A 21,427-nucleotide genomic window follows, 5' to 3' on the forward strand; every position below is an offset into this window, starting at 1 on the left:
GAAAGCAGAGTCTCCCCCAATGTATTTCCATATGAACGTGTTGAAAAACCTTTTGTTTCATGTTAGAGAACCCCTATTGTAAATGTTAGCTGTTAACAAAGTCACACTTGTTTGTGAAGTCTACAGCACCACAGAGAGTTTGAGGGTGTCAGGAATGCTAATGATGTGTTATGACGTGTGTGTTAAAAGCAGGGGGATATATAATTTACATAATAGAGAGTGATATATTAATTTGTTGTATATGAACAATACTAATGATAATATATTGTTGTTTGGTAGCCTTGATGACAACAGAACATTTTATTTAGAAGAGCAACTTCCTGTCACACATTACACTTTTTTTTTCTACGGATTTAGAAATACATGGGCAGTGAAAAAAGTATAAATTAGAAATGAATATAGAAGTGAAAGAATCTGTAAGTTATGAAAAATTAACAACTTCAAAGAGAAAATGACACACGTTTACCTTTCAGTAGTTAAAAACTAAAAACAGATGATTGTTTTCAATTAATATGATGTACAGTAGTGCATTATTATCAAAGTACTTTAGATAATCATATTTGTACTGTACTGTAGCGCTACCTAGTATGACTATACAGTCTCACACAATGCTTCTTCTATATTATACATATGTTTTGTACAATTGGCATCACACATTTTTCACACTTATTTCAAAACTATAAAACCATTGGTTCAAACAAAAAGACAAGTTTGTGTTATCACCAAACCAATGCACATACAGATAAGCATTCTGTCATACAATGATGTTGGTGTAAACGTTACAACACAATATTTAAAAAGAATAAAAACCAGTCTAACACTGACAATGTGTGTTGAGTCTCTGTTTCCCTCGGACAAACATGTACCAGTTAAGTATTACAGTACATTGTATTTATAATACATGGACTTTGATGCTATAGTAAAAAAAAGAAATCATCAGATTCACCCATCATCATCATGGGTGTTTTACCTTGAGGCCCATTTTTAAATGTTCATGGAAACTTTCATCCTAATTGTCCTTATACACCTTTTACAGCTGCCTGTCTTAATTCAGTATACTGACCACAATACCACATACATCTAGCTGAGTAAAGGAATAGCTTTGTGGAAATGTATCATGTTTGTAACTTCCATGAAAAGTGGTGTTACATTATTTCCAAAGTTATTTCTTGCTTCCATGCTTAGTCCAATAGGAATGCCCACTGTTCTGGTGATCCTCAAAGTGTTGTCGTAGACCGTTCTGCAAAACAAACACACCAAACAACACAATAATTACTTTGACCCCAGAGAGACAGCAATCAAGATGATGTTCACACAGACACACATTACATTACATTACATTACATTTGAGTTCATTTAGCAGACGCATTTAGTAGACACCTTCATCCAAAGCGACTTACAAAACAAATACATTTTGTCTAAGGTGAATCATCTATCCATCAGTCGTCATAAGAAAAAGTAATCTATGCTCACGCCAGGGGCTATTGGCAGTCATAAATAAGATAGAAGAAGGAAGAACTCAATTATAATTATTTACTAATTATTTACAGTAGAGAAACTGTACAGGGGGGGGTAGATGGGATGAAGAGGTCTCAGGAGGGACCGTTAAGGTGTAGCCTGAAGAGATGGCGTGAGCTTAGAATGATAAGGTTCTATCTCCGTTTAGGGTAGTTCAGAGATATTGAGCGTCAAAGTTTTTACATTCCATTATGTTTTGTGAGATGGAACCGTTGTATTTTATGAATTACTAACTCAAAAATGTCAACATTTTAAAAATAACACCACACAGGCATTAATAAACACCTAATGGATCAGATTATGTAAAAAACTAAATTTCGACAAAAATGGAGATAGAACCATAATAATTCTAACGTCACGATGGGTCTTCAATCCACGGCGGAAGATGAGTCAGGTGACTCTGCAGTCCTGACAGCAGTGGGAAGCTCGTTCCACACACTTCAACTATTGAACCCTCTTGTGACTCTAAAAAAAAAGCATTGGCTCTCTGGCTCGGGTACAGGAGAAACAGGAGTCGTCTCTTACCGTTAAAAAAGAGGGGCGATTTGCAGCGGATCTCCTTTATCTTCTGATTGAACAGGGCGTTCATCTCCCGCTGCAGGGTGCCCTCCCCCCCCCCCTGCCCGTCGGCTGGCATGCGTGAAGGCAGGAGCTCCAGGCTGTCCACACTGCCGCTGTTGCTAGAGTCACTGTCAGACAGACAGAGGCCGTTGGGTATGGGCTTCACCTGGTTGCCGTGGCTGCCATAGTTTCGAGGGGGTGGAGGCGGCTGCTGCTGCCAGTTTTGGGGAAGAGGGTCCTGCCAGTACACTGCGGTCCTGCGGTTCCGCGGACAACTGCGCGAGCGGGCGTCCCTACGATGGGGGCTGGGGGGGCGTCTGAGGACTGGGGTCGCCAGGGTCCTTCTGACCGTGAGAGGGGTTGGCGGTGGGATTAGGGATCGGGGTAAAGGCTGGGGCTGAGGCTGGTGTTGGAGCTCAGGGTTGGGCCGGGCCTTATGCTTGTGCTGGGAGTGGGATTGGGGTTGGGGTTGGGGCTGGGGCTGGGGCTGGGGCTGGGGCAGGGTCTGGGGCTGGGGCTGGGGCAGGGGCAGGGGCAGGGGCTCAGAGTGAGGATCAGGATCAACGTTGACCTCTGACCCAGACTCTGATCCGTCTACATCCACATTCTCCGAGGGCCACTGAACTGTCTGACCTGGTCCAGGACTGTCCTGCTGTCCTGGTCTGACTTCTGCTTCCAAGTCCTGCTGGGGCCAGTCGGGCTGAAACGTCTGGTGGTTCTCCGGCTCAGGACTCTCAGGCTGAGATGACTGGGATGAGCCCCCAGAATCAGGGCTTGTTTGGGCTTTAATGCACGGCGCCAGAGCCACCCCGGAGCTGGAGAGGGTGGAGGACATACGGGTGAGGACGCCCGTCTTCTTCACCTCTTTCGACGGGTCCAGGATTTGCACCCTCTGAGCACGCTTCACCGGTTCACTCATCGCCCCCTTGTGGACGGAGGCCTTGGCTGCAGGCCCCAGAAGCTCGCCCGACACGCTGCCGTTCCGGCTGCTGTTCTGAGAGTAGGAGTCCAGGTCCTTGCGGAGGGAGCCGAGGGGGTAGCCGTCGTCAGAGGATTGGGCGGAGAGATCCAGCGAGAGCTTCTTCGGGTGGCCCGTGGTGTGCTTCTTGGCTTTTTTGATGAGTCCCTTGACTGCGTTACTGGACTTGAGCTACAGGACAAACAAAATAAGACAAGCTAAGATGACATTGAAGTTGAATGCGAGAGAGAAGAAGGAGATTCATTTGTGAATGGAATCCTCTGGGAAAATAGAACTGGTCTATTGTATCCAAATAATTGTTGTTGCACATAAGTTAGAATCTTATATAAAAAAAAAAGACTGTGAAAAGAGCCCATTATTGAGTCTGATAGAAACATCTAGAAACAAAAACCACAACCCAGTGCTTTACTGTACCTTCCCTGTTGTGTCGTTCATAGCGACATGAACAAAGATGGACGCCTCCTCCATGCCCTCTAGATAGACATGTCGATAACCTTCAAAATAAATCAGAATTTATAACACACAAATCTAATAATCATGCACATGTTGTTTAACAGTAAAATCCACAATGGTTGTACTGTATGGTACTCAACTGTAATGGGTATGGAACAGGGTAAGGTTGGTGGAGGTAGATATCTGAGGACGGGGTCATTGTATGGAATGGAATTAGGAATGGTCTCAAACATATGTGATTACGATAAGCCCATCCTCCAATTTCTACCTCCACCAGCCTCCACTGTTGTAAAACTCCAGAACTGAAACAAGCAGTCCAGGTACGGTACCTGGCATCATGCTGCTGAAGCCTATGGTCCTCTGCCCAATGAAATCCCTCCCTATTGGATCATGGTCCCACACCTGAAACCGCACCAGGGCAATCTGGGGCATCTGGAGGGTGAAGACCAGGGTCTCCTCCCACATGGGGTTGAACCCTGCCGTGGACGAGAGGGGGAGCACTTAAGTGCTTGTCTTTTTGTCTTTTTTTTCTAAAAACATGTTTTTAGGGCATTTCTGCTTTATTGGGATAGAGACAGTAGAGATTGAAGGTCAATCAGGTGAGTGAGAAGAGAGTTGACATGCAGGATATGTTGATGGCCAGAAAAAGAACCAGGGACCTTGCGATGATAATGGTCTGCTACGCCACTTACCAAGCCTAGAGCTTGTCATTATTGAGGGATTATCCTCTTAAGCTTTATGCCTTAAACTTTAAGCTTTCTTAAATTAGTCAAAGCCTTATGTTTGACTAATTTCCACCTACAAACCAGACCCAAACTAAACTGTTTACAACAGTAGAAATATGATGATCAGATGCAAAAGCAGGATGCCGTTTGATAGGTAACACCTTGAAGTTTTGTTCAGATCATAGTTCAGAATAACATACTACAACACATGACAGGGAGATAAGATAAGAGATAAGATTTAATCAAATTAAAACAGAATTTGGGATCAATTATGGCACGACTGTGTTACGGTGCAATAACATCTGATCTGACTATTGGTAATGTATCAATTGCATCTGTCTCTACTCAAATAAACTATTACAACAAAAACAAAGAATTGATACAGTAAGAAAGGTTTGATTGGATACCAAAATGCCTAGTGTTATGACTGAACACCTTGTAAAGAATATATTAAATACATATGTTACGGTACATGTGGGAATACGGTACATGTGGGAAAACTAGGGTTAGGGTTAGGTGCTAGGGTGCTACGGTTATGGTTCGGGTTAGGGTTAGGGGTAGGGTTAGGATTAGGATTAGGGTTAGGGTTATGGTTAGACATGCCAGCATGTACCAAGTCGACGTAGCACCTAACCCTAACCCTAGTTTTCCCACATGTACCGTATTCCCACATGCACCGTAACACATACATGGAAACACTTTGTGAGTGTCCTTGCGTTCCAAGATCAAGTTCATGCTTACCGTTGTCATCGACAACCCTGGTCTGCACCTTGCAGCAGTCGACAGGCAGACCGATGATCTCCACTTCCACGAAAGGATCGATAATCTGGAGCAACAAGGAAAAGATGTCTTCACAAAGAACACATGGCCATCAAGGGAGGCTGGTGGAGGTAGAAATCAGAGGACAGGCTCATTCCATTCCGTGCATTATAGTAAATGAGCCCATCCTCCATTTTCTACCTCCACCAGCCTCAAATGTATGCTACTCTTGTCTACACTGACTTCCTGTTTGAGGTTCATCTCTGGTTTACCTCCGTATGTGGGGTATTAAACTTCATGGGTTCCCCGCAATGTTTTATATATTCCCACTGGGATCATGTACCGGTATACTAAAAAATGGACGCACTCACTGCAATGTACGTCGCTTTGGATAAAATCATCAGCTAAATGGCCTATATATATATATTTATATTTTCATGACAGGCTCACAAAAGAGTCTTTTTAGAAGATGAAGAAACCAAGAAGAAGAAGATTTGGAGAACAATTCTCTTGTTGTTTCTGTCCCCAGTGACCAGTGACAACAGTACGTCTCCTCCATAGTCATAGTCTATGACTCATCAGAGTCTGGGGAGGGTGGTGGGGATAGAAGGACAGGCTCAATCAGAGGACAGGCTCATTGTGATGCAATGGCATTGAATGAGGAATGGTACCAAACACATGTGTGTGTGGTCTCACCTCCCCCCTGTCCCCCAGTATGGAGTCTTTGGGTTTGGGCAGCTGCTGTCCACTGATGATCTTCAGAACCAGCTGGGTCTTCTTCTGTCCAGACAGAGGGTCCTCCAGCATGGGGTTAAAGGCACCTGGAGAGGACCAGGATCAGCTCTCATTCTCAGAAACAAAGACTATTTTTTTCATCTTGACATTGTATTTATTTCTTTGACAGGGACAGTTGTGCATCAATAACATTGCTCTAAATGTGCTGAGTAAGTTAGCATAAAAAGGTATGCATGGTGTGATAGGTCCGCCAAGAGAAAGATCAACAAACCAGAAGATACTAGCCATGTCATCTACATGTTTGCTTGACTTACTGTATAATCCATATCTCCTACTCACCTTTACACATGCACCTAGGCTTTAGAAGGTATCCACAGCTCCCGTTGGCTGAGAACTTGGCTCTGTTCAGCTCCAGCATGCGACCCTCTGTCTGGTAATTCAGTGCAACTGCGAAAGAAAACGTGAAATCAAAATATACGATATTTTCACATTATGCAGATCATGTCACATGTTCTTGGGACAGGATTTAAGAGCCGGTCATGTTTAAACTCCATCTTAGATGAGCCATCGTCTCTCTATATCTGGTTTAAACTATGTAGTTTAACTCTCTATGTCTGGTTTACCTCTCTATGTCTAGTTTACCTCTCTATGTCTAGTTTACATCTCTATGTCTAGTCTCTCTATGTCTAGTCTCTCTATGTCTAGTTTACCTCTCTATGTCTAGTTTACCTCTCTATGTCTAGTCTCTCTATGTCTAGTCTCTCTATGTCTAGTTTACCTCTCTATGTCTAGTTTACCTCTCTATGTCTAGTCTCTCTATGTCTAGTCTCTCTATGTCTAGTTTATCTCTCTATGTCTAGTCTCTCTATGTCTAGTTTATCTCTCTATGTCTAGTCTCTCTATGTCTAGTTTACCTCTCTATGTCTAGTCTCTCTATGTCTAGTCTCTCTATGTCTAGTTTACCTCTCTATGTCTAGTTTACCTCTCTATGTCTAGTCTCTCTATGTCTAGTCTCTCTATGTCTAGTTTATCTCTCTATGTCTAGTCTCTCTATGTCTAGTTTATCTCTCTATGTCTAGTCTCTCTATGTCTAGTTTATCTCTCTATGTCTAGTTTATCTCTCTATGTCTGGTTTACCTCTCTATGTCTAGTCTCTCTATGTCTAGTTTATCTCTCTATGTCTAGTTTATCTCTCTATGTCTGGTTTACCTCTCTATGTCTAGTCTCTCTATGTCTAGTTTATCTCTCTATGTCTAGTCTCTCTATGTCTAGTTTATCTCTCTATGTCTAGTTTACCTCTCTATGTCTGGTTTACCTCTCTATGTCTAGTCTCTCTATGTCTAGTCTCTCTATGTCTAGTTTATCTCTCTATGTCTAGTTTACCTCTCTATGTCTAGTTTACATCTCTATGTCTAGTTTATCTCTCTATGTCTAGTTTCTCTATGTCTAGTTTATCTCTCTATGTCTGGTTTACCTCTCTATGTCTAGTTTACCTCTCTATGTCTGGTTTACCTCTCTATGTCTAGTCTCTCTATGTCTAGTCTCTCTATGTCTAGTCTCTCTATGTCTAGTTTACCTCTATATGTCTAGTTTACCTCTCTATGTCTAGTCTCTCTATATCTAGTCTCTCTATATCTAGTCTCTCTATATCTAGTCTCTCTATGTCTAGTTTAGCTCTCTATGTCTAGTTTAGCTCTCTATGTCTGGTTTAGCTCCCTACGGGGAGTTATAGACTTCATGGGCTCCCCACTATGTTTTAGATCTATATTTTCAATATTGTATTTACTAGCGGGGGGTTAGAAGTTTATAGGCTCCCCGCTATGTGCATAATTTTTATTTTAATGTTGTTTTATTCAGCGGGGAGCTATATCAGAGTGGAAACATCCTTTACACCAAATCTAATTGTACATTCATTAAACACAAACGTACATCAACAACTTAAGTGTCCTAACTGAACCTTATATAAGCCTGAAAACATCAAACATTTGTCGAAATGACAACAAAAATATGGTTATGTTTTCTTTTGTTATCTTCTCTTCATTCCCCTAAATCAAAGCGTAGATACTAAACGTGGTGGTCTATCGTGGCTGGTGGGGGGAGACATCGGAGCATGTGCTCATTGTACTGTAATGCATGGAAAGTAATACAATGGAACAAACACAAAGAGCCTATCCTCCGATTTCTACCTCCGCCACCCTCTCATGATCCATACCAGTGGAGGCTGTGGAGGTAGAAATCGGAGGACTGGGGGCTTATTGTAACGCATGGGATGGAATAAGGAATGGGATCAAAAACACACATGCATCACAATGAACCTGTCCTCCTCATGATCTCTACCTCTATCAGCCTGTCTCCAACTTGTCCTCCCATTTCTACCTCCCCCAGCCTCCCCCCTGGTCCGTACCCATATGGGTCCCTACGTTCCAGAAGGGCTGGGGGTTGAAGTTGCTGGAGTCCACGCGGTAGTTGGAGGGGTAGACGCGCAGGAGCTGCCTCTGGTTGAAACGCACCATCTGGGCGGGCTTCAGCAGCATGATCTGCTGGGCGATGGTCTCGTTGAGGGAGGACACCTGCCAGCTGGTCATATACGCTGTCAATCAAGAGACACATACGTATAGGGTCAGGAATGCTCAACTGGTCATATACGCTGTCAATCAAGAGACAAATGAATATAGGTTCAGGAATGCAAAAAGGTTTCTGGGGGGCACTTAGTGGCGTAGCACACTAAAGCACATGCCATGCCACATAATCGCAAGCTCCCTGGTTCGATTCCGGCCATCGACAAATCCTGCATGTCATCCCTCCTCTCTCTCACCCATCCTGCCTGTCAATCTCTACTGTCTCTATCCCAATAAAGCAGAAATGCCCTAAAAACATATTTCTCTCTCTATATATATAAAAAAAGAATAAAAAAAGTTTCTAAATGGAATCCTCCCCACCTTGCGTTTCGATGTCGTGGACACGGACAGACTTGGTGTACTTGACGAGGTCGGACAAGGCTCTGGATAGCCTCATTGTGTTCCTCCGTCTGAGGAAAAGGTCAGAGGTTGACTAGGACAGAACATTGAGAGCAGTTGCTGGTTTAAAGTCAATGGTTAGCGACAGTATTTTTTTTGTTTTTAGATGAGGGGCTTTACTTGTTGTATTGTACGACGACTTGTGTCCGCTCCTTGCTGGTGTCCGCTCCTTCATGGTCTGATTCACCTTCAGGCGTCAACCTCTTCTTCACTTTGACTTTCTTTTTCTTCTAGAGAGAGATAGATATGGCACGTCAGCGTTTACAACAACACAAGTTTCTCAGAGCATTGTGTGAGTGTGTGTGAGTGTGTATGTGTATGTGTGTCTGTGTGTATGTGTCTGTGCATGTGTGTGTATGCGGGTGCATGTGCATGTGCGTATGCATGTGTGTGCGTGTGTGTGTACTGCATACAGAGCAGAACAAAATGTTTCTGCAAGAGTGGTGTATATTGCACTGTCAGTAAAAAATGAACAGGCAGGCAAATCGAGGTGCTGGCGAAGGGGGTGGAGAGAGAAAGGAGGAAGTGAAATGAAAGGAGAGATTAGGTTCACCACCTTGCGTCTGAAGCTTCCCATGATCGTTCTGCACAGCCGCATCTTGGTGTTGGACTCAGCGGCGTACGTAGCACTGGTCCCACCCTGGAACAGTCAAACACACTCTATTCATTCACCCTCGAATCCATCCAGCAGACAGCATTAGATGTCTGAGACTAACCTAATGGCTTTGGAATCATCAAATGAAGTAGTCCCTAAAGCCCAATGCACACGGCGTGCGATTTTGTCGCACCGCGAATTCGATTCCATTGTTTTGAATGAGACAACACACTTCGGTGGTGTGAATTGAGAATTGAATGTTGTCATGCTACAAAATCGCACGCCGTGTGCATTGGCCTTAACCCTACATCAGGCGGAGGTAGACACAGAAGACAAGCTCCTTGTAAGGAGGAAGGGTATCAACGACGCGTGCGTTGACACCACTTCTGAATGCATTACAATGAGCCCGTCCTCTGATTTCGACCCCACCGATAACCACACAAGGGCATTATGCCACCTAGTGGGTCATTGGGGAAATAACTTAATGCCCTAGGTCAGGATGGGATCTGATCAACAGTAGGCACTGTCTGCAAAGTGCAAACCATTTAGTTTTTTAGCTAAACAGTGACGAGGGTCTTACTGTGTTCATCTGGTCGTCGTCCTCCTCCACCTCCCCCTCCTCATCTCCGGTGTCTTCATCTGACACGTCTCCCTCCTCTGCATCTGCGTCAAGGTTTGCTGGGAGCTTCTTTCCCTGGTTTAATTACAAGTCATTAAATAAGATGAGAGAAGATAAGATAAGATTTGATTGTCCTGAAGGACATTTTTACAGTACAGTGTCTGGTGTGAGCATACAACAAATAACAATTGCACACTGCCCATCATACAACACAGCACAGTAAAAAAAAGAAAAAAGAAACTGTACACAATACAGTAAAAATGTACATTTGAATAAAAAATGTAAAAGTAGCGTTACTGGGGTTTGACTTAATATAATAATAATAATAATAACTTTATTTGTATAGCACTTTACATCAAAGTGCTTTACAATAGGTAAGCAACAATTTAAAACAATTTAAAACAACTATTTCAATTTAAAAACACACATAATTTCATAGCACAAATACACAGCCTATGACATATAGACAACAGAAAACAGGTGGGTCTTTAACTTAGTTTTGAACACTTTCACTGAGCATGCCTGTCTGATGTCCAATGGAAGACGGTTCCAGAGAGTTGGTGCACGGAAGGAAAACGCACGCTCACCGATTGTCTTTTTCCTGACTCTAGGAACAGTCAACAGGGCAGAGCCTTGTGAGCGCAAAGCCCTTGAGGGCACATATGGGTCAAGAAGGTCCTTTAAATAGGAAGGCGCAGTGCCATTTATAGCTTTATATGCTAGTAGCAACAACTTGAAGTCCGCTCTAACATGGACAGGGAGCCAATGAAGGGAAGCCAGTACTGGTGAGATAATGGTCGTATTTCTTTGACCCAGTCAAAATGCGAGCTGCAGCGTTTTGGACCATTTGTAGGCCATGGAAGCTCTTTTTTGGCAATCCCGACAAAAGGACATTGCAATAATCTAGTCTGGATGTCACAAATGAATGGATCAGAACCTCAGCATCTTCGAAAGAAAGGGTTGATCTAATCTTAGCAATTCTTCTGAGGTGAAAGAATACTTGGCATTTAGGGCTTTGATGGACAGGTGGACAAAGGAGTTGTTAAAGCGTTTAAGCCACGACATGACCAATCATATTGAGCTTGCGTGCGTAAAAGAGTCACTGAATGGAAACGCAATCATCATGAGAGAGTGTCTACACATGGACAGGGAATATGTTTGTTTACCTTGACAAGAATCTTTCCTTTCAGGATCTCGGGGGAGGGCAGGCGTCTGAACTCGTTCATGTTGACAGTGGACAGGTCCACCTTGTCCTGCAGCACTTCCATCAGGTACTCTGCCATCTTCTTCTGCTGGGGCACCGTGCAATGGTTCTCTATGGACAAGATCACTGGGTACCTGGGAAAGGCATTTATGAGTTAGATTCAGGGGGAGACTGGTGACTGGAGGCAGAAATCAGAGGACAGGCTGATTGTAATGCATGGAATGGAATGAGGAATGGTAATAATATTATTATTATTAATAATAATCATAATCATAATGATAATAATAATAATAATAATAATAATAATAGCTTTATTTGTATAGCGCTTTTCCTGCAAACATTGCAGCTCAAAGTGCTCCAATCCTTATATAATCATAATTTATTTATTTAGTCATTTAAAGGCAATGTTTAAAAGATGGGTTTTTAGTCTTGACTTGAACATATTTGCTGAGGTTGCATCCCTAATGTAAACTGGCAGTGCATTCCACTTTTCCACAATCTGGGTGCATAAAATGAGAATGCAGCCTCACCAAATCTCTTCTTTTATACATGTGGTACACAGAGAAAACCAGCGTCAGAAGACCTGAGAGCTCTATTGGGTTGATATGCTAGCAAAAGGTCTTTCAGATATTCTGGTGCTGTGCCAGTGAGAGCCTTATAAACAAGCAGAAGGATCTTGAAATCTATTCTGTACTTAACAGGAAGCCAGTGTAGAGTCTCTAAAATAGGAGTTATAGGAGCTCTTCTGCTTGTTTTGGTTAAAACTCTCGCTGCTGCATTTTGGACTAATTGCAGCTGGCCAATAGCTTTCTTCAGAAGACCAGAAAGGAGACCCAAACGGGTAATAACAAAAGCATGCATTAACACGGTTTCATACCATGTTTCATACCATGGTAATGCATGTTTCATACCATTCCTAAATCCGTCCCATGCTCCAATTTCTGCCTGCACGTGATACCATTTGATACCATTCCTCATGACAACAATTGAGTATACTAAATATAGTTTACTAAAATGTACTCACGGGTTCTTTGTAAAGGCATATTTGTTTATAGTTTCGATGACGTCTTTGAAGAGGATCTTTGATGTCAGGGTGTAACCATGATGTACTATTGGCTCACCATCTGGGCCATCCCAACAGTCCACTGAGAACCAGATAGAGAGAGAGAGAGAGAGAGAGAGAGAGAGAGAGAGAGAGAGAGAGAGAGAGAGAGAGAGAGATACAGAGAGAGATACAGAGAGAGAGAGATACAGAGAGAGAGATACAGAGAGAGAGAGAGAGATACAGAGAGAGAGAGATACAAAGAGAGAGAGATACAGAGAGAGCGAGAGAGAGAGATACAGAGAGAGAGAAAGAGAGAGAGAGATACAGAGAGAGAGAGAGAGAGAGGTAGTTAAGCCAATGAATGCCTGCATACATATATGCATAGTGTATGTATATAGAAATTATGGTAAGGATGGTAGAAGGAAACAGCTCTCCAGCCCTAATAAACTGAGCCGGTGAAATGGCCGGTTTACTAGTCTAGGATCATAGGTAGTAACAACAGCCTATATACCATTTAGCAATTTTTTTCAGTATGGTCCCAGCGGGAATCAAACCCACAACCTCAGCGTTGTTAGCGCCACGCTCTACTGACTGAACTATTAGAGGACCAGTCTATCCTCACCTTCCACACAGCGGCAGCCTGCCTGGAGGACGTAGGCGTACATGTCCACCCTGGAGTGGGACAGCAGCTGGTCCCCCGTCAGGTAGGTGTTGTGGGAGGAGGAGATGAAGTAGTTACACAGCGGCTGGGTCATGTCCTGGTGGACGTGGTGGTGCTCCGGGTTGAAGATGTCACCGGCAGGACTACGCATGTAGTTGGTGAAACCTGAGGGGAAGGTTGTTACAGGACAAGGGACTGTTACCTGAGGGGAAGGTAGTTACAGGATAAGGGGCTGTTACCTGAGGGGAAGGTTGTTACAGGACAAGGGAGGGTTACCTGAGGGGAAGGTTGTTACAGGACAAGGGACTGTTACCTGAGGGGAAGGTTGTTACAGGATAAGGGACTGTTGGTGGAGGTCGAAATCAGAAGGATGGGCTCATTGTAATGCATGGAACAGAATGAGGAATAGTAATAGTAATAACACCATTCCTCATTCCATTCCATGCATTACAATGAGCCCATCCTTCTGGTGCGTGGATCCACCAACCTGATTTCTATGGAGCATGATACGGACATTACAAGAACATAGTAGTAATAGTCATGGCAACTACAGACAAAACCCCTACAAAAATGGTTGCAACAACCACCAATGGGAGAGCTCTTTACCTTCGATACCGAGGACCATACGCTGTAGGTTTTCAGGGCAAGGTTCAAACTGGGCCACAATCTCCATACAGTACTCTCTGGTGCTCATCATCTACCACGCAGAACAGGGGAAAGGAAATGAAATGTTTCTTTTAAAAAACATGTTATGTTTTAAATATTCCATCAAATCATGAACTTGTATATCAGCCATCATTGCCATATTTTGTTGGAGAATTCGATCTTTTATAGAAGATATTTCGCAATACTCAAGTTTGCTTGATGGTGGTATAAGCAGCAGTATGAGCATTTTCTGCTTTTACTTTCTGTTCAATTTCCAGGAAGCGGCCGATGTCATTGAGGTCCATATATTCCTTCTGATTGGTGTAGGAGATCATAAGGAGGTAGAGGTCTCTGCGCGTGGACATCATCTTATAGAAGGCGTTGAATTCATCAAACCCCAATGAGCCTTGGTTGTCATCTGTGTCTGCCTCCTGAGAACGGGGACAGACATCACAGTTGACAGTTTCCTTTCGCCTTTCCAACACTATTTCCTATAATAATAATAATAATAATAGTAATAATAATAATAATAATAACATAATATAATATAATACATATCTAAAAATATAATAACACTAAACTTCAATTATTACTCAATCAATTACTTCAACTTCAAAGAAAATTACAAAAAACAGTCAGACAAACAGTCAGGCAAACAAAAACAACAACTAAACTAAACTAGAGGCCGGAGGCCTTGGCAAACAGGTGGGACTTGAGGGCTGTCTTAAAGCCGTCCAGGGTAGGGGTGTTGACTTGAGGGCTGTCTTAAAGGCGTCCAGGGTAGGGGTGTTGACTTGAGGGCTGTCTTAAAGCCGTCCAGGGTAGGGGTGTTGACTTGAGGGCCGTCTGTCTTAAAGCCGTCCAGGGTAGTAGGGGTGTTGACTTGAGGGCTGTCTGTCTTAAAGCCGTCCAGGGTAGGGGTGTTGACTTGAGGGCTGTCTGTCTTAAAGCCGTCCAGGGTAGGGGTGTTGACTTGAGGGCTGTCTGTCTTAAAGCCGTCCAGGGTAGGGGTGTTGACTTGAGGGCTGTCTTAAAGGCGTCCAGGGTAGGGGTGTTGACTTGAGGGCTGTCTGTCTTAAAGGCGTCCAGGGTAGGGGTGTTGACTTGAGGGCTGTCTGTCTTAAAGGTGTCCAGGGTAGGGGTGTTGACTTGAGGGCTGTCTGTCTTAAAGCCGTCCAGGGTAGGGGTGTTGACTTGAGGGCTGTCTGTCTTAAAGCCGTCCAGGGTAGGGGTGTTGACTTGAGGGCTGTCTTAAAGCCGTCCAGGGTAGGGGTGTTGGGGTGTTGCAGATCACCACAGGGAGAGAGTTCCAGAGGGTGTTAGCTGCCACGCTGAAAGCTCTGTCCCCTGCAGAGTTGATAGGGTGATGTCTCATTGGTTTTCTTTGCAAGCAGCTGTTCATTTAAACACTATGGTTGGAAACCGGGTATAAAAATAGACAGTAGAAGAGATTCTTTCTCTTTGTGTCCTGGTCAGAGCTCCCAGGGGTTGTTTTGTGAGTACAGTAGCAGATAATTTGATTATTAATATATGCTTTGCTATTAACAGTCCATAGCCAAATCTCTTTGACAACCATTCGTGTTGTAACTGCCATCTGATAAGGCCCTACAGTGGATGTTTAATTGGATTCTAATAATAATACAGATTATACAACAGTTAGTTCCGACCAAGTAATTTGATTGGACAAGAGGCATTCCATGAGTGCTGATATACAGTATAACAGCACTGGGGCCTTTAACTATATGTATCACTCCGCCGCACAGATGTTCTACTAAATGACCGTTAATTAGACTACATGTTTGTGTTCAGGTTACTAGGCAACAGTCCATTTGAAGTTCAGTTGCAGAACTATTTTTTGTTTATTTTTATGATTAAATAAACAAACAAATCATAATCTGTTGTCGCTTATTGCTGTTAACTAATAAATCGCGCTGTAGAACTGTTGTATAAAAGCAATATCACACTCGAGGTCGTGCTGTTATACTGAATATCAGCACGGCTGTGATTGTCAGCCGTGCTGATATTCAGTATAACACACTCCCTCTCGTGTGATATTGCCTAAATGACATTGTATTTGAATGCAATCTTTCCACATGTTTCATATCATCACCAATAAATCCACTGCGTTTACTGTCTTTAAAACTACAAATATGTTGTTCGCATGTTATACTGTAGATTAACACTCACTGTTATATGTTTGTACGTTTTGTTAGTGTAAATGGTCCCTCTACTGCCTGAGAGATAATGACACTACCTATCCATTTAAGTAGACAGCTACAATTGAGCGTGCGTCTAGAAATGACAGATAAGGAACTGTGTTTCATGTGGAGAATTCAGAACGTGTCTAGACTCCAGACAATGAAACTGCACACATTGCAATGTTATCATGATGGATTACTAGAGCATAGTGCTGAAGACATACAGTAGAGTCTTACAACCACGGCCATCTGCTGAGTGGTGACCATATGGCCCTCGTGTCACGTCCTTCTCCTTCCCCTGGCAACCTGCGCTCAGCTCTCTCATGGTACAACACTGACACACTGATACACTGATACACTGACACACTGACACACTGATACACTGACACACTGACACACGATAACACTGACACACTGACACACTGACACACTGATACACTGACACACTGACACACTGACACACTGACACACTGACACACTGATACACTGACACACTGACACACTGACACACTGACACACTGACACACTGACACACTGATACACTGATATACTGACACACTGATACACTGACACACTGATACACTGACACTTAGAAACACTGACACACTGAAACATTGACACACGATAACACTGACACACTGATACACTGACACTTAGAAACACTGACACACTGAAACATTGACACACTGACACACTGACACACTGAAACACTGATACACTGAAACACTGACACACTGAAATACTGACACATGGACACATGACAACACTGAAACACTGAAACACTGACACACTGAAACACTGACACACTGACACACTGAAATACTGACACACTGAAATACTGACACATGACAACACTGAAACACTGACACACTGACACACTAAAATACTGACAACAGACACACTGAAACACAACAACACTGGCTGGCTGATTTCCCCCTACACTACTCAAAAAAGAAACCAGAACCATTCTGATCCAGATGAAACGTTTTGAAATTCCTTTGAACGTGATCTTACCTTGAACATCTCCCTGATCTTCTGTCTGGTCAGGTTGACGTTCAGCTTGTGGAGCAGCTGAAGAACCTCTCCGATGCTCAGAGTGCCGTCTCCGTTCTTGTCGGCCTCGGAGAACGTCTGTTGCAGCCACGTGGAAGATACAAAGTTACGGATGAACCCTGAAGATTTAGTGACTCGGTCAGGCACCTCCTAAATGGACTGACTTATATAGCGCCTTTATCCAAAGCGCTTTTACCGCTTTTAGCGCTCTCATTCACCCATTCACACACCAATGGCTGCAAGCTACCATGCAAGGCACCGGCCCACTCACTGGGAGCAATTTGGGGTTCAGTGTCTTGCCCAAGGACACTTCGACATGTGGCCAGCCGATCTGCCAACGTTGCGATCATTAGACGGCAACTCTACCTCCTGCGCCACAGCCGCCCCTCCTGACTAGTTAACCGTCATTTTCTCCGTTTATTCGGACTAGAGAGCCTTTTCTTCCACCATCCTTACCATCGTTTCTATATTCTCTATGTACGGTATGTACACAATCATTCATCGGTTTAACTACCTCTCCCTCTTACTGTCCTTTTCGCTCTCTAATGAGACAGAGCCATTTAATCTATTCTGTAGTCAAGTACATCGATTGCAGCATGCCTTGAAACACATCCCATGCAATTAAAGGGCCTTGAATCCTTGCATCTGAAAAGACACAACATCCATATTTAATGCCCGCAGCCTTCCAAATGAGAATCTTTATAAACTCAACTCAAACTCAACTAACTCAACTCAGCTCAACTCAACTAACTCAACTCAGCTCAACTCAACTAACTCAACATTATCATTAGGTCATTCTGCTGTGGTTTTAAGGGTGATTTCAGACCTTGTTTTCTTTAACTGTATGTCAAGAAGCCATAGGTCATAGGTCATAGGTCATAGGTGACATGCGACAGAGCAGCAGGCTTAAAGGATATTGGTCGCGGGTGCGCTGTCTCTTGGCCAGACTGTCCTCATCGCTGATGCCAGCCATGAGGTATTTAAGACCGGTGATCCAGGTGCGGGCCTCCTCTCCGCTGGCTGACACCAGGTCAAGAGAGTCCACGTGGTCACCATGGTAAATACTGAAGCAGCAGTTGGGGTCAAAGCGGCTGTCGGCGTAGTGATGGAAGATCTCTGATTTCTTCCCCTCACACACTTCATGGATGGAGTCGATCGTTACTGGACAGAATACAAATAGGAAATCAATGAACGGATCACGTCTGTGCCATATTGTTGTTGTTGTTGTTGTTGTTGTTGTTGTTGTTGTTGTTAGTAGTAGTAGTATTAATAAACCTTTTTTTATATACATGTATATACATATTGTTGTTAGTAGTAGTAGTAGTAGTATTAATAAATATATTTTATATATATTTATACACAGGTGTCCCACTGAGACCAATGTCTCTTTTTCTGGGGAGCCCTGTTTACATTCAAATGCATTAAAATACATTACACGTCACGACATTCCAAACAATCACACAGAATGTACACAATAATACTGTATATATTATAATCAATCAAGCCACATACACTGCTAACCTGACAAATCCGATAGTCACAAGAGACGACAAAAAACAAACTCTCCAACTCCCAACTACCACATCACTTTCCATGCTGTATTGTCTTATGATTTCATATACAGCTCGTACTCTATGGACTGTGTAGTAATTCCTATACGTCCAATGGGGGGTCCAATGATACATCTAAAACGGTCCTGGTCTGTCTGACTCACTTTTAGCCTTGTCATGCTTCCTGGAGGGCCTCCAGCGGATGCAGGACTTGTGCTCGTCCAGGTAGAAGAAGCGGACCAGTCCTTTCTTCTTCCCCTTCAGTTTGGTCATCTGGGTGCCTGCCTGCATGGTGCACATGCACCTCTCCACTGCAGGGAGATCAAAGGTCAGAGGTTCGGGGGGGGGGGGAAGGAAATCATATGGGATTTTACAACACAGAGCTGAGTGGTGGCGCCAGGGCCGGTCCTAGGCATAGGCGAACTAGGCGGTTGCCTAGGGCGCCAAATGCCTGGAGGGCGCCAAATGCCACCCAAAAAAAATGTCTCTATGAATTTCATGTCTCTATGAAAATATGTCTCAGCCTACTGTCTATTTTTGTCTTGAAACCATTGTTGTATGTCCATATTTTTACTGTTGAATGTGTGGGTGGTGATGAGGCAGTACTGGTGGCTTAATGTGGTGGTGGTGGTGGTGGTGGTGGTGACGCCCCTAACATTTGGGGGGAGGGGGGTGGCATCAAATCATACTCTCGCCTAGGGCACCTAAGTGCCTAGGACCGGCCCTGAGGGGGGGAGGAAGGCACATGGGCTTTTACAGCACAGAGCTGAGTGGTGGCGCTGAGGTTAGAGAGGCTGGCTAGCAATTGGAAGGTTGCTGGTTCAATCCCTGCTGCCTTTAATGTTTATTGGGGTGGTTTGTGGCTCAGTGCCACTTTACCAATTGGCAGTTGCTTAGATCAGATTAGCTGAATACATCAGGGGCAGGAATGAAGTGGTTGTTTACAGTAGGCTACGTTAAGAATATCAGTAGGCTATGTGGCACACGTGGACAACAGCATTGGCAACGAATTAATATATTGATAACATTCACTTTTTTATTGAAACATTAACTGTAGCCTATGTATAATTTGTGCTGTTTTTACACTCTGAATTGATGGTACTGTGTGGAGTGTGGAGTGTGTGCAGTGGAGGCTAGTGGAGGTAGAAATTGGAGGACGGGTTCATTGTGATCCATGGAACGATATTGTTAATGGTATCAATCGTGTTACGATAAACCCGTTCTCCGAATTCTACCTCTACCAGCGTTCCCTGATGCCAGGGCCGGTCCTAGGCATAGGCGAACTAGGCGGTCGCCTAGGGCGCCAAATGTCTGGGGGGCGCCAAATGCATTTAAATAATTTTAAATGCATTTAAATAATTTTGTCTCTATGAAAATATGTCTCAGCCTACTGTCTATTTTTGTCTTGAAACCATTGTTGTCCATATTTTTACTGTTGAATGTGTGGGTGGTGATGAGGCAGTACTGGTGGCTTAATGTGGTGGGGGTGGCGCCCCTATAATTTGGGGGGAGGGGGGGAGGGGCATCAAATCATACTCTCGCCGAGGGCACCTAAATGCCTAGGACCGGCCCTGCCTGATGCATTCACATATCATTGTGAACAACTTTGTCTAGCTATCATTCCAACCACCTCTCTTCAATTCCGATGTATTGGTATGTTGGTGAGTCATGTACAGTTAAAGCATCAACATGGGATTGTTGTGCTTGAGAGAGAGAGAGAGAGAGAGAGAGAGAGAGAGAGAGAGAGAGAGAGAGAGAGAGAGAGAGAGAGAGAGAGAGAGAGAGAGAGAGAGAGAGAGGGAGAGAGGGAGAGAGGGAGAGAGAGAGAGAGAGATCAGGTAAACTCTAACAACCAGTAATCTGGGACACGAGGTCTACATCCCTCCGTCTAATCTCAGGGGATTGTGTTGCGTCCATATGCTCGTTACCTAGGCTACTCACACCCGTCCCTCGCGGGTTCACTCTGCACTCCCGATCGCACGCACGATGCAAAAATCCAACGTTTTTAGAGGCGAGCATAAACCCTGATTTAAAGTCCATAGTCCTTCTGGACCTATCACTTTGTTCTCAGACTTTGTGGCGTTGAGAAAGGAATTTCACATTTGTTAAGGCTAATTACTATCTGTCAAATGAAATTGCACACTAGGGGTCACAGTAAAACAATGGTCCTTTTTAGTTCATTTGTACCTTCCTAAATGCACATGGGAAAGGGGACGAAAGACAGAATCTTTTCGGATGTACAATAGAAATGCTGATATCTTACCAATCTGACCCAGTCTCCATTTGGGCTGGGCAACAATGCTACCCCCTATCCAGAAGAACTCCTCTGCCAGTCTGGAGATGGAGGTTTTCTGCCACAGTTTTGGGGATGTCATTAGGGACGGGGAGGTGGACCTGTTGTAAGGGCTGGAGGCCCGTCTGCTCGACGGGGCAGGGCTCCTGGGCAAAGCGGGGGAGAGCATCCCCAAAGACATGTTCCCAAAAAATGTAACGTTGTTCTTATTTGGAGACAGAGGTGGTGCCATAGTCACCATAGGTGTGGTGGTATTCAGTCCTGGAGATGAGGGAGCCATCGCTGGAGTCACATGCATTCCTGCCTCACTCATTGTGGTCCTCTGTGGCTCAGTTGGTAGAGCATGGTGCTAACAACGCTTAGGTCGTGGGTTCGATTCCCGCTGGGACCATATATACTGACAAATGTATGCACTCACCGCAATGTAAGTCACTTTGGGTCAACGCATATTACTCATTTAAGAGGACATCCCGCTCATGTCCACTACCCACCGCCTATCTCACCACTGTCTGTCCGTAGATTATATCAGAACGAATATAAAAATAAATCTAACTTCTCCACACAATCCAAGCAGAAATCCATCTTCAGAGTCTTCTTCTCTCATACAGCTTGTCATGTCCACTACCTGAGTTTCGGTATCTCCAGACGAGCCAAAAGTCAGGGAATAAAGTTCCCAGAGCACTCCGCTCCTCGATCCTCCATTGATCCTAGTTCCTAGTCCAACGTTAGTCCGGTGCAGAGGTCAACATTAGGCAGCCATTGAAGCTGAGTGTCTTTCTGTAACTAAGAGAAGACAGGAGGAGGAGGTGGTGGAGGA

General features: G+C 44.0%; 1 protein-coding gene across 1 annotated transcript; it reads right to left on the bottom strand.

The window, feature by feature from the left end:
* Nucleotides 1-85: 85 nt before the first annotated feature.
* On the bottom strand, nucleotides 86-20,692 carry plch2b (phospholipase C, eta 2b; the record flags this gene model as incomplete). Its single annotated transcript, XM_080546140.1, has 22 exons — nucleotides 86-120; nucleotides 2,044-2,423; nucleotides 2,658-3,229; nucleotides 3,473-3,552; nucleotides 3,841-3,987; nucleotides 4,978-5,062; nucleotides 5,692-5,816; nucleotides 6,070-6,177; nucleotides 8,135-8,320; nucleotides 8,670-8,758; nucleotides 8,868-8,977; nucleotides 9,301-9,387; nucleotides 9,923-10,036; nucleotides 11,128-11,299; nucleotides 12,190-12,310; nucleotides 12,833-13,036; nucleotides 13,478-13,568; nucleotides 13,777-13,947; nucleotides 16,729-16,858; nucleotides 17,685-17,928; nucleotides 18,482-18,628; nucleotides 20,581-20,692. 22 exons carry the CDS (start codon nucleotides 20,690-20,692, stop codon nucleotides 86-88), a joined length of 3,510 nt encoding a protein of 1,169 aa, XP_080402266.1.
* Between the last annotated feature and the right edge of the window lie 735 nt (nucleotides 20,693-21,427).

This window comes from Nansenia antarctica (assembly GCF_963989245.1).
Source record: "Nansenia antarctica genome assembly, chromosome: 15".
Lineage (NCBI taxonomy): Eukaryota > Metazoa > Chordata > Actinopteri > Argentiniformes > Microstomatidae > Nansenia > Nansenia antarctica.